Here is a 13251-nt window from a genome sequence, read left to right on the forward strand (position 1 = left end):
AAAAAAAAAAAAAATTCATTCTTGGCAGGGTGTGGTGGCTCAAGCCTATAATCCCAGCACTTTGGGAGGCCGAGGTGGGGAGATCACTTGAGGCCAGGAGTTCAAGATCACCCTGGCCAACATGGCAAAACCCTGTCTCTACCAAAACTACAAAAATTAGTCTGGCACGGTGGCCATGCCTGTAATCCCACCTATTGGGGAAGTTGAGGCATGAGAATTACTTGAAGCCAGGAGGCAGAGGATGCAGTGAGCTGAGACTGCACCACCGCACTTCAGCCTAGGCAACAGTGAGACTCTGGCCAAAAAAGAAAACAAAAAAATACAAAAATTAGCTGGGTGCACACCTGTAGTCTCAGCTACTCAGAAGGCTGAGGAAAGAGAATTGCTTGAGCCTGGGAGGCAAAGGTTACAGTTAGCCAAGACTGCGCCATTGTACTCCAGCCTGGGCAACAGAGCAAGATTCTGTCCACCCAGCACCCCCTCAAAGAAAGAAAAAATTCTTATTAACTTAGGTGTAATTTTCTAGCAACCAAAGACATTTTTCTCTTAAAGACTTTTATTAGTAGATATACAAAGCAGTATGGTGTACCAGTAGTTAGAAGTCTCGATTTAGAACTAGATTTATACCATGAACTAAACATACGATCTGAGTTACTTAACCTCTCTGTACATTAATTTCATCATCTGTAAAATGAAGTGCCCACTTCACAGAGCTGTTTTGAGGATTAAATAGACAAAATACTTACCGATGATAGGCTTCTCGACGATACTTTTTCAGGGCATGCTTATCCATGTTAGCAGGCATATCTGCTGCATTCTGCAATCGATCACTCCAAGAGGTTGACATTTTATTTTAACTGTATTTTGTATTCTAGAAAAGAAAATCATTAATTTAGTAACTCAATATTGGCATTTGTATACTGACATCTGATTTTTCTAAAAATCAGAAAAACTCCAGCTTGCAAACTGCCTAATATAATTACCTATTAAAACACACTGAATACAGTAAATATGCTGAAAATTATACTGACACTTCTCAACAATCTAAAGTTGGAAAAATAATTTCATATGGTAATTTCAATCCAGAAAGATAATTTATACTTCCAAATAATTAAGCATGGCTGCCAGTAATTACTAACTCTAATCCTAGAATCTAGAAAAGGCACTAAAACCACAGCACAGCACAGTTTGTGAAGATACATAATTTTAAGTTGATGTATGTTTTTAAAATATGTGTAGTAGGCAAATTTTAAATTCTGATCAACAGATTCTGATGTGGAGTAGAACAGTAGCAGGCACAGCAAGCGGGTTGGAGTGGGGGTACAGCTTGTCTCCCCATCCCTGTGAGACGCCAGCCCCATCCCTCTGCCTGGCCAGCCAATCCCACTGTACTACCCCAAGGTGTGAGCCTGGGTTGGATACTGGCTACCCCCCAGCAGACCCCCACCATCACGGGCAGCCAGAGCTCCAAGGCTCCTCGGAAGATGTGACCACCAGGGTTGCAGCAGGCACTTCCCCCGCAAAGGCCAACAGACAGGACAATGGCCACGTGAAAAGCAATGAAGACTTATCTCCCAAGGGTGAAGGAGTGTTGCCCTCTGTGAACAGAACACATGAGACAGCTGGGGCCGTTGGCGAGGCCATTGAGCCAGCATCCCCTATCCAGGGTGCTGAGGCCAAGGGGGAAGTTTCCCCTAGTAAGTTCTCTCTTAAGAAATCTTTCAAATTCAGCAGCCTGCTCTTCCACAAAAATTGGAAGGAGGACGGGGGTGGTTCTTCTGCCTCTCAGCCAGAGGAAATGCAGGAGCAAGGTGCCTGCAGCAACAAGAGCAATGCCCAGCAAGGGAAAGCTGTTGCTACCCCTGAGAGCCAGGAGCCCCAAGCCAAGGGGGCAGAGGGTAATGCTGCCTCAGAAGAAGCCCCAGGCTACAGAGACATCCACTCCCTTGGGGCAGAGAGTGGCCCTATACCAGGTAGTGCTGAGTAGAATGAGTAGTTAGGTAGGGGCAGGTGGGTGATCTCTAAGCTGCAAAAACTGTGCTGTCCTTGTGAGGTCATTGCCTGGACCTGGTGCCCTGACTGCCTTCCTGTGCCCAGGAAGGAAGGGGTTATTGCCTCCTGCCAGCCACATTCCCTTTCCCCCTCTCACTCCCATGGATTCTCCCATCAGCCATCTGGTTTTCCTCTTAAGGTCAGTTGAAGACGGGCCCTGATAGCTTCCCGAGTTAGGTCAGTGATGTAAAATGGAGTTAGGTCAGTGATGTAAAATGCTCCTGGCCCTGGCCCTACCTCCTTCCCTGTCCCCATCTCTGCAGAAGACAATTGTTGGTTTTCTTCCCTGATTATTTTCCAAGTAGGTTTTGTTTACCCTACTTCCCAAATCCTGAGCCAGAAGTGTGGTGCTTATACTCCCAAACATTGCATGCCCAGCCTCCTGCCATTGCGTTTTAGTAGTCTCTTGTGCTGTGTCTGGTGGCACTTGGGCTGAAAAGGACACTGCCTCATCTAGGTTTTTGGTTTGTTTTTGAAACAGGGTCGCAGTGGCGTGATCTCTGCTCACTGCATCCCAGGCTCAAGCCATCTTCCCACCTCAGCTTCCCTAGTAGCTGGGACCACAGGCAGAGATGGGGAAAAGAAGGGGGGGTCTCTACAAAAGATGTTGCCCAGGCCAGTCTCGAACTCCTGGGCTCAAGCAATCTGCTCACCTCAACCTCCCAAAGCGCTGTGATTACAGGCGTGAGAGCCACTCCCCAGCCTCCATCTAGGTTTTCATAAATGTCTTAATCGTGTGGAAATCTCCAGCTTGTACATCAAATGTGTCTCTTTTTTTGACTTGGTAAGAAAGTATTAGGCTTTGGAGTTGGGGGTAGGTCTGTAATGTGAAACAATTTGTCTTTTCTTCTTCCATTGTTATAAATAACTTATAATGCCAGACCTCAGATTTTTACTTTTTTTTTTTCTAAGCTGCTAAAACCATTCTCTTCCACCTGGTTTTACTGTAACATTTGGAAAAGGAAAAAATGTCACCCCTTTAAAAGATAAATATATTTCGATAACATACTAAGTTCAGTCAATGGTGGCACAAATACAAGCAATAAATATTTGATTTCTATTTATTGCATGCTTTTACATTTTTCTGTAATAAATTATTTTCAGCTGGCAATTTTAAAGACTATGAGCAAAAAGAAGGAATAAACTAAAACATTTCATCTAACTAGGATAAACATCTAAAATGAGGTGTGCAGCTTAAGTGTCTTTAACTACTTTAACACCAGGCTATTCTTAGGTTTCACTTCTGTTTTTGAAGTTTTCATCAGTTAAGTAGTTTCAAATAAGGATGAAAAATATCCTCTTAGAGTTAAGAAGTCTATTAACATTTTATAAAAATAGCATTATTTGTGAAAACATCTGGAGCCTAAGATAGTTCCCATCTTGAAAATGCTAACATCATTTATGACATGAAGTCAATATATACCTCCCTTCCTCTCTCCCTTCTTCTGAGACAGGGTCTCACTGTTGCCCAGGCTGGAGTGCAGTGACATGCTCATAGCTCACTGTAACCCTGAACTCCTGGGCTCAAGTGATCCTTCCACCTCAGACTCCAGAACAGCTAGAACTACAGGTACTTACCACAACACCCAGCTAATGTTTTTTTTAAATTTGTGTACAGACAGGGTCTCATTATGTTGTCCAGGGTAAGTCTTTTTAATATAAATCACCCCTGTGGCTTTAAAAAAAAATAATCTATTCAGGGGAAATTCACATAAAATTGACCACTTTATTTTATTTTTTATTTTTTTGAGACGGAGTCTTGCTCTGTCACCCAGGCTGGAGTGCAGTGGCCGGATCTCAGCTCACTGCAAGCTCCGCCTCCCGGGTTTACGCCATTCTCCTGCCTCAGCCTCCCGAGTAGTTGGGACTACAGGCGCCCGCCACCTCGCCCGGCTAGTTTTTTGTATTTTTTAGTAGAGACGGGGTTTCACCGTGTTAGCCAGGCTGGTCTCGATCTCCTGACCTCGTGATCCGCCCGTCTCGGCCTCCCAAAGTGCTGGGATTACAGGCTTGAGCCACCGCGCCCGGCCAAAAACTGACCACTTTAAAGTGAACAAGTTGGTGGCATTTAGTGCAACCACCAACTCCTTTTAGTGTCAAAATACTTTCATGACTCTAAAGTAAAACCCCTTATCCACTACGCACTTTCTCCCCACTATGCCCTCCACCTAGCCCCTGGCAACAACCAATCTAGACCCTGTCTCTGGATTTAACTATTCCGGATATTTCATATAAATGGAATCATACAACATGTGACCTTTTGTGTCTGCCTTCTTTCAGTTAGCATAATATTTTCAAAGCTCATCCATGTAGTATCACATATCACATTTCATTTCTTCTAATGACTGAATAATCCATTGTGCAGGAACAACTGGCTCTCCTTTTGTGGAAAAATGAACTTAATCCACACCTCTCAACACACACAAAATTTAAGACGGATCATAGACCTAAATGTAAAATCTAAAACTATAAAACTTGTACACAGACCAGGCACAGTGGTTCATGCCTATAATCCCATCACTTTGGGAGGCCAAAGTGGGCGGATCACTTGAGCTCAAGAATTTGAAGTCTGGGCAACATGGCGAAAACCCATCTCTACAAAAAATACAAAAATTAGTTGGGCATGGTGGTCGGTACCTGTAGTCCCAGCTACTTGGGAGGCTGAGGCAGGAGTATCACTTGAGCCCAGCAGAGGTTGCAGTGAGGCGGAGGTTGAGGCAGAGCTTGCAGTGAGCCGATTATGCCACTGCACTCCAGCCTCAGTGACAGAGGAAGACCTATCTCAAAAAAAAAAAAAAAGCCAGGCACAGTGGCTCATGCCTATAATCCCAGCACTTTGGGAGGCCGAGGTGGGCAGATCACGAGGTCAAGAGATCAAGACCATCTTGGCCATCATGGTGAAACCCTGTCTCCACTAAAAACACAAAAATTAGCTGGGTGTGGTGGCATGCACCCATAATCCCAGCTACTCGTAAGGCTGAGGCAAGAGAATCACTTGAACCCAGGAGATAGAGGTTGCAGTGAGTTGAGATCGTGCCACTGCACTTCAGCCTAGGGGACAGAGCAAGACTCTGTCTCAAAAAAAAAAAAAAGATAAATAAGGCAAGAAAATAAAGAATGACAATGGTCATACTCTCAGGGGCATCTGAACCAGGGCAACTATCTTGAGTAGGGGCTGGGTAAAATGAAGCTGAGACCTAATGGGCTACATTCCCAGATGATTAAGCATTCTAAGTCACAAGATGAGACAGGAGGTCAGCACAAGATACAGATCATAAAGACCGTGCCGATAAAATATCTTACAATAAAGAAACCAGCCAAAACCAACCAAAAGCAAGATGGCAATGAGAGTGACCTCTGCTGTCCTCACTACTACACTCCCACCAGCACCACGACAGTTTACAAAGGCCATGGTTACGTCAGGAAGTTACCCTACATGTTCTAAAACGGGGAGGCATGAATAATCCACCCTGGTTTAGTATATAATCAAGAAATAAGCATAAAAGTGGACAAGCAGCGACTGGCGCAGTGGCTCACGCCTGTAATCCCAGCACTTTGGGAGGCCAAAGCGGGTGATCACCTGAGGTCAGGAGTTTGAGAACAGTCTGACCAACATGGTGAAATCCCGTCTCTACTAAATACAAAAAATTAGCTGGACACGGTGGCCCACACCTGTAATCCCAGCTACTTGGGTGGCTAAGGCAGGAGAATCGCTTTAAACCGGGAGGTGGAGGTTGCAATGAGCCGAGATCACGCCACTACACTGCAGCCTGGGCAACGAGAGCAAGACTGTCTCAAAAAAAAAAAAAAAAAAGGACAAGCAGCAGCCCTTGGGGTTGCTCTGCCTACAGAGTGGTCATTCTTTTATTTCTCTACATTATCTTTTTTCTTTTTCGAGATGGAGTCTCGCTCTGTAGGCCAGGCTGGAGTGCAGTGACGCGATCTTGGCTCACTGCAACCTCCGCTTCCCAGTTTCAAGTGATTCTCCTGCCTCAGCCTTCTGAGTAGCTGGGATTACAGGCACGCGCCACCTTGCCTAGCTAATTTTTGTATTTTTAGTAGAGACGGGGTTTCACCATGTTGGTCAGGCTGGTGTCGAACTCCTGACCTAATGATCTGCCCTTAGCCTCCCAAAGTGCTGGGATTACAGGTGTGAGCCACTGTGCTCAGCCTTCTCTACTTCCTTAATAAACTTGCTTTCACTTTACGGACTCGCCCTAAATTCTTTATTACATCAGATCCAAGAACCCTCTCTTGGGGTCTGGATCAGGACCCCTTTCCTGTAACAATACTGTACGTAGGAAAACCATGGAAGGCCTCTTTGAGGAGATAATATTTGTTCAGAGACCTGCGTAAAGTAAGGGAGTGATATACAAAATAAAGCAAGTTGTATGTACAACAACTGCACATACACAAACAACAACTGCACCCAAATAGCTGGGATTACAGGTGCATGCCACCACGCCTGGCTAATTTTTTGTATTTAGTAACACAGTGGTTTGCACCTATACTCTCAGCTACTTAGGAAGCTGAGGCAGGAGGATCGCTTGAGCCCAGGAGTTCGACGTTGCAGCGAGCTACAATCATACCACTGCACTTCAGCCTGGGTGACAGTGAGACCCAATTTCTAAACAAAAAAATAAAACAAACAATAAACCAACCTACCACAGGGTTGGCATATATACATCATATTAATCTGTTCTGCATATTATGGTTTATGTGCATATGCAAAAGATTCAGAATATTTTATTCTCTTAGGAGGTTAAAATATTGTCTCTGCAACCTTGTTTGTATACTTAATTTGTTCTAAGTCCCTCTGCATGGCTGAGAACTTAAAAAACCAAAACAAAATTGCATTTATATATTATCTTTCCATTAGATGTTTTCTCTCTCTCTCGTATTGGGAGGAAAAAGACAAGCTATGGTTTGGGACAAAATATTTGCAAACACACATCTGACAAAAGAACTTGTATCCAGAATATATGAAGGGCTCTCAAAATGCAATAATAAGATAAATAATCCAATTAAAATACAGGCAAAAGATATGCATAGACATTTCATCAAAGAATATATATAAATGGCAAATAGGCACATGAAGTGATGTTTAACATCATTTGTCACTAGGGAGATACAAATTAAAAACACAGTAAGATACCAAAATACGCCTATTTGAATATTTAAAATTAAAGAGACAGACAACATCAAATGTTGAGAATGTAGAGCAACTTGAATTATACTACACTGCTGGAAAGAAAATAAAAATGGCACAAGCACTCTGGAAAAGTCTGCCATTTATTTAAAACTTAAACATATACCTATCATATGTCCCCGGCTTTTTAATTGTAAGTAACTGTCCAAGAGAAATTAAAGCATATATCCATATAAAGACTTGAACACAGGCTTGGGCACAGTGGCTCATGCCTGTAATCCCAATACTCTGAAAGGCCAAGATGGGCGGATTGCTTGAACCCAGGAGTTCAAGAGCAGCCTGGGCAACGTGGCAAAATGCAGTCTTCACAAAAATTGAAAAATTAGCTGGGCATGGTGGCACATGCTTATGGTCCCAGCTACTTGGGAGGATCACATGAGCCCAAGAGGTTGAGGCTACAGTGAGCCAAGATCGTCTTGTGCCACTGCACTCCAGCCTGGGCGACAGAGATCCTATCTTAAAAAAAAAAAATTTTTTTTTAAACTTATACACAAATGTTCACAGCAGCTTTGTGATGGCCAGAAACTACAAACAACCCAAACGTTATCAACAAGTGAATGGATAAAAATACTTATGGTACATCTGTACAATGTAATACTACTATGCAATACAAAGGAATAAAGTATTTACATGCAAAACATTAAAAAAATTCATAATAATTACACTGAGTGAAAGACAAAGAGTACATAGTGTATGATTCCATATATATAAAATCCTAGAAAATGCACACTAATCTGACAGAACGCAGATCAGTGGTTCCCTGGGGTAGGGAGGTCAAGTAGGGAGAGGAGGAGGTATTACAAAGGAGCCCAGGAAAACTTTTGGGGAGAAGTGGTGATACGTTCAATATCTTCATTATGGTGATGGTTTCATGGGTACATATATATATGTCAAAACTTATTATATACTCTATGTGCAACTTATTGTATACCAATTATGCCACAATAAGACTGTTTTTCAGCCAGTGGCAGTGGCTCACACTTGTAATCCCAGAACTCGGGAGACTGAGGCGAGTGGATCACCTGATGTCAGGAGATCACATCACTGTACTCCAGCCTGGACAGCAGAGCAAGACTGTCTCGAAAAGAAAAAAATTTTTTTCACAGGCAAAACATGCACAGTCCCCTTCACCACTACCATCACCCTCCCCCAAAGAAAGGAAAACAGCTGCTCCAACAGCTTTAGGCAACTGCTGAAAACAGGAAGCAAAGAGCAACTGAAACTGTAGGGTAAGCCTGGAGCAATGTGCACTGAATATTCTTTCCCTCAAAATGGTATGCCAATAAAATGCTGACAGCCGCATGTAGTAAGACCACTATCTTTAAACTACAATGAAAGGAAATTTTGTCCCTCCCATAATTACCTTCTCATTACTTAACATAATGTTAAGAAAAGTTCAAGAATTATGATGTAGTACAGTAACATTCTTCATGCCATGCCCAAATTGATAAAAGTATATAAATAGCAGTCAAGGCCGGGCATGGTGGCTCAAGCCGGAAATCCTAGCACTTTGGGAGGCCAAGGTGGGTGGATCATTTGAGGTCAGGAGTTCAAGACAAGCCTGGCCAACATGATGAAACTCTGACTCTAGTAAAAATGGGAAAAAATTAGCCAGGCATGCTGGCATATCTCTGTAGTCCCAGCTACTCGGGAGGCTGAGGCAGGAGAATTGCTTGAACCTGGGAGGCGGAGGTTGCAGTGAGCTGAGATTGTGCCACTGCACTCCAGCCTGGGCAACAGAGCTGGAGTGCAACACTCCATCTCAAAAAAAAAAAAAAAAAAAAAGCAATCAGCACTTCTTTTCATGACAATTCTGCATTAAGATAAAATGCCATGCTGCTAGAGTTATACATTGGCAAACACTCTTTAAAAAGTCATTTTACATGGCCGGGCACAGTGGCTCAAGCCTGTAATCCCAGCACTTTGGGAGGCCAAGACGGGCGGATCACAAGGTCAGGAGATCGAGACCATCCTGGCTAACACGGTGAAACCCCGTCTCTACTAAAAAATACAAAAAACTAGCTGGGCGAGGTGGCCGGCGCCTGTAGTCCCAGCTACCCGGGAGGCTAAGGCAGGAGAATGGCGTAAACCCGGGAGGCGGAGCTTGCAGTGAGCTGAGATCCAGCCACTGCATTGAGCCTGGGCTGACAGAGCGAGACTCCGTCTCAAAAAAAAAAAAAAAAGTCATTTTACACCTCTATTTCAAGTTAGGTGAGTAATTCATTTGGAATAAAGTAAGAAGCACTTTAACAATATGTAGAGCAGGTCTATCAGGCGAAGTGTTTAACACATGGCAGTTTGAATCAAATACTCATTTTTCAATGGAAAAAGTATGTCAACGTAGATAATAGGCTAATAACAGCAGTATGAATAATCACTAGTTTCTACTTTACTGAAATTTTAATTTTGTATTTAAAATACAAAACTTGGGTGGTTCACACCTGTAATCCCAGCACTTTGGGAGGCCGAGGCAGGTGGATAACCTGAGGTCAGGAGTTCGAGACCAACTGGTCAACAAGATGAAACCCTATCTCTACTAAAAATACAAAAATTAGCCAAACATGCTGGCAGGCACTCTTAATCCCAGCAACTTGGGAGGTTGAGGCAGGAGAATCACTTGAACCTGGGAGGCAGAGCTTGCAGTGAGCCAAGATCACGCCACTGTACTCTAGCCTGGATGACAGAGCAAAACTTCATCTCAAAAAAAAAAAAATACAAAACTTGGCATTTGTAAGTTTTATAATCAATCCATTTACTCTCATTCTAAGAACACTGCCCTAAAACTTAAATGGAAAGGATAATTTTAAATAATTTCTTCAAATTTTCTCACCAGCCTGAAACTTATTTTGGTCTCTAAATACAAAAACTTTCATTGCATATTACTTACATTAAAGCAGTTTCTGGAAAAAGAAAAGTTAAAGCTATATCCTCCACTTGTATGCCTCATATTGTACTAAACAGCCACATTTTATTCAGTCTTTGATAACCCCAATCCTTGGCAGATGAGCGAGTAAAATCAATAAACTATAGTAGTTAGCCACTTGGTTTTATTGTTATATTGTGATTAAGGGTCCTCTCTGTAACACAGCCACAAACCAACTTACTGACAAATACATCCCCTTAAAAACACAGAAAGTCAGATGCAAGTTTACTTTATCTACCAGTACTGCTGAAAAACTAAATCCTCATATTTGTAGTTAACAGTGTCACCTATAACTCAAAGAACAGCACTGTGAAATAAGCTATAGCTTTTTAAAGTATTTTGTAAACTTTAATCCTTATCATCACAAAACACATGAAAGGAGATACATATATGTATATGTACACACACATATATAAAATACTTTAAGTGGGGGTGAGAGGTGGGTGAGGGATGAGAAATTACCTAATGAGTACAATGTACACTACTCAGGTGATGGTTACACTAAAAAGCCATACCACCGCTAAGCTATATATCCAAAACTGTATCCCCTAAATCTATAAAAATTACAAAATAAAATAGTTTAAGATGAAAAAATGCCTATTTTTCCAGAAGACTCCTTAAAACTGTTGCATTTAAATTATGTTAAATGTTTCACTACCTCTCATCATCTTTTAAACAGTTCATGATAAGTTTTTTTTGTTTTTTTTTTTTTTTTAAGTTTCTTTGAGACAGGAGTTTCACTCTTGTTGCCCAGGTGGAGTGCAATGATGCAATCTTGGCTCACTGCAACCTCCGCCTCCCGGATTCAAGCGATTCTCCTGCCTCAGCCTCCCAAGTCGCTGGGATTACAGGCATCTACCACCACGCCCGGCTAATTTTGTATTTTTAGGACAGATGGGATTTCACCGTGTTGGTCAGGCTGGTCTCGAACTCCTGACCTCAAATGATCCACCTGCCTCCCAAAGTGCTGGAATTACAGGCATGAGTCACTGAGCCTAGCCTATAAACAAGTTTTTTGTTTGCTTTTCATTTCATTATTTTCATTCAGAGTTCTTTATGTCATTTGTCCCAAATTGCACTACACATTCCTGTCAAAGGCCAACACTCATAGTTCACACACCAAAGTAATGCCGACGAATAACAAACTCCAACTAATAATATCGCACTTACCCACACACATCACTCACTCTCCTCTTATCCTACTTTACTTGTTTTTTGCACGTAATACTTACATTTGACAGTTTGCATTCTGTCAATCTCTCCAAAATATAAGCTCCATAAGGCAGAGGAATGTTTTATTTGCTGCTCTATCCCCAGCATCTCGCAGGGTAGACTTAACAGACAAATAAATGAACCACTAAACCTCTATACATGGAGTCCTTTGGTTTTCAGAAGCCTATTTTTGTGTAAGCCTGAAAATGCAAGAATAACTGCACAAGTCCTTGCTCTAAATGAATATTCGTGAAATCTTACTCTTGATTCACAAATACATAAGATTCTTGGCTTGATTAACATAATATTTTGCTAACATTTCAACATCAGGCCTTGGAACAAAAGCTTCCTTGTTCTCTGAAGGAAAAAATAACAAAGTTGAGAAGAGATCTTGTCCAGTGAGAAATGCAGTACCTGTTGCCTTGACAATTTGTTTTTCTTCTTCAAGCAGCTACATGCTCCTATCTGTAGTCTGAAATTGTAACTAGAAACTACAAATTTATTTCATCTGTTCCTAAAGTTTTAAAAAACATACAAAAAAGACTGGAATTTTGCTATGTTCTCATCAACATTCTATTGCTACTATCCTGCCATATCACATAGACTGCTATATATTTCTTCTACATCAACACATTAAGGTTGCTTCTAACCGAATGTTTTGAATACCAGACCTTCAACAATAACATGGTTATTGACACAAAGGAACAAGAGAGCATGTAAGGAAAACATTTTAAAATATTGAGCTATTTCTTCAAAACATTGCCATAATTAACTGAGGTCTTCAAAAGCATACAGGTATAAACAAGTTGCACAATTTTTACATTCAGACCATATATAACACTTTGCACCTTTAGTAATGATTCCTGAATACTCCTTAGGGCAAGGTACAGTGGCTCACACCTATCATCCCACCATTCTGGGAGGCCAAGCCAGGCGGATCTCTTGAGCTTATGAGTTCGAGACCAGCCTAGGCAACATGGCAAAACCCCCATCTCTATAAAAACATGCAAAAATTAGACAGGCATAGTGATGGGTGCCTGTAGACCCAGCTACTCGGGAGGCTGAGGTAGGAAGATTGCTTAAGCTGGGAAGGCAGAGGTTGTGTGAGCCAAGATCGCATCACTGCACACTCTAGCCTGGACAACAGACAAAGACTCTGTCTCAAAAAAAAAAAAAAAAGGGCAGGTAAAAAACTGCTTTATTTCAAAAAAGAACTCATTCTCTTACCAATGAACTCCTGCTCACCATTCAACTTTGGTTCAGCTTTTTTTTTTTCCTCTCACAAAATAATTTAAAAAGATAAAATCGGAAAGGCATAAATAACCAGACCACAGTATTTCTACCTTTTAATAAATAAATTCGCACTCAAGGTTTAGTCCACCTATTTGGTTAAAATTCAGATATGCATGAGTTCAATGCCTTAATAATGCTAACATGATAACAGCCAACATTTATTGAGTACTTACTATTTTTCATGTATGATTCTAAGCAGTACAGTACATATTTTAACTCACTGACTTTTCAGAACAACCCTATATGTTAGGTACTATTATTCTCATTTTACAAAGAAGTAAACAGGAAAGAGAAGTTAGAAAATTTGAAGTCACAGAATTATACTGTGGTTAAGAGTACAGATTCTCAGCCGGGCACGGTGGCTCAAGCCTGTAATCTCAGCACTTTGGGAGGCCGAGACAGGCGGATCACGAGGTCAGGAGATCGAGACCATCCTGGCTAACGCGGTGAAACCCCGTCCCTACTAAAAAATACAAAAACAAAAACTAGCCAGGTGGCCGGGCGCGGTGGCTCAAGCCTGTAATCCCAGCACTTTGGGAGGCCGAGACGGGCGGATCACGAG

The 13251-nt window shown here is 41.9% G+C and overlaps 1 protein-coding gene and 1 pseudogene across 2 annotated transcripts in view; one reads left to right on the forward strand and one right to left on the reverse strand.

Moving 5' to 3' along the window:
- Positions 1–8342, reverse strand: part of NT5C2 (5'-nucleotidase, cytosolic II) — a 106796-nt gene extending 98454 nt beyond the window's left edge. Inside the window, exons 1-3 of one of the 2 annotated variants that reach the window (XM_011977493.1) lie at positions 8193–8337; positions 2706–2996; positions 747–871 (exon numbers count right to left, since the gene is read on the reverse strand). In XM_011977493.1, the coding sequence (XP_011832883.1) occupies positions 747–847 (101 nt within the window). In that variant the 5' untranslated portion in view covers positions 848–871; positions 2706–2996; positions 8193–8337. Of the gene's footprint in view, positions 1–746; positions 872–2705; positions 2997–8192 lie in introns of both variants that reach the window. The other variant, XM_011977494.1, reaches the window with a different exon arrangement.
- LOC105537839 overlaps positions 1118–13251 on the forward strand; it is a 19413-nt pseudogene continuing 7279 nt past the window's right edge.

This window comes from Mandrillus leucophaeus, unplaced genomic scaffold (genome assembly GCF_000951045.1).
Source record: "Mandrillus leucophaeus isolate KB7577 unplaced genomic scaffold, Mleu.le_1.0 Scaffold18, whole genome shotgun sequence".
Classification (NCBI taxonomy): domain Eukaryota; kingdom Metazoa; phylum Chordata; class Mammalia; order Primates; family Cercopithecidae; genus Mandrillus; species Mandrillus leucophaeus.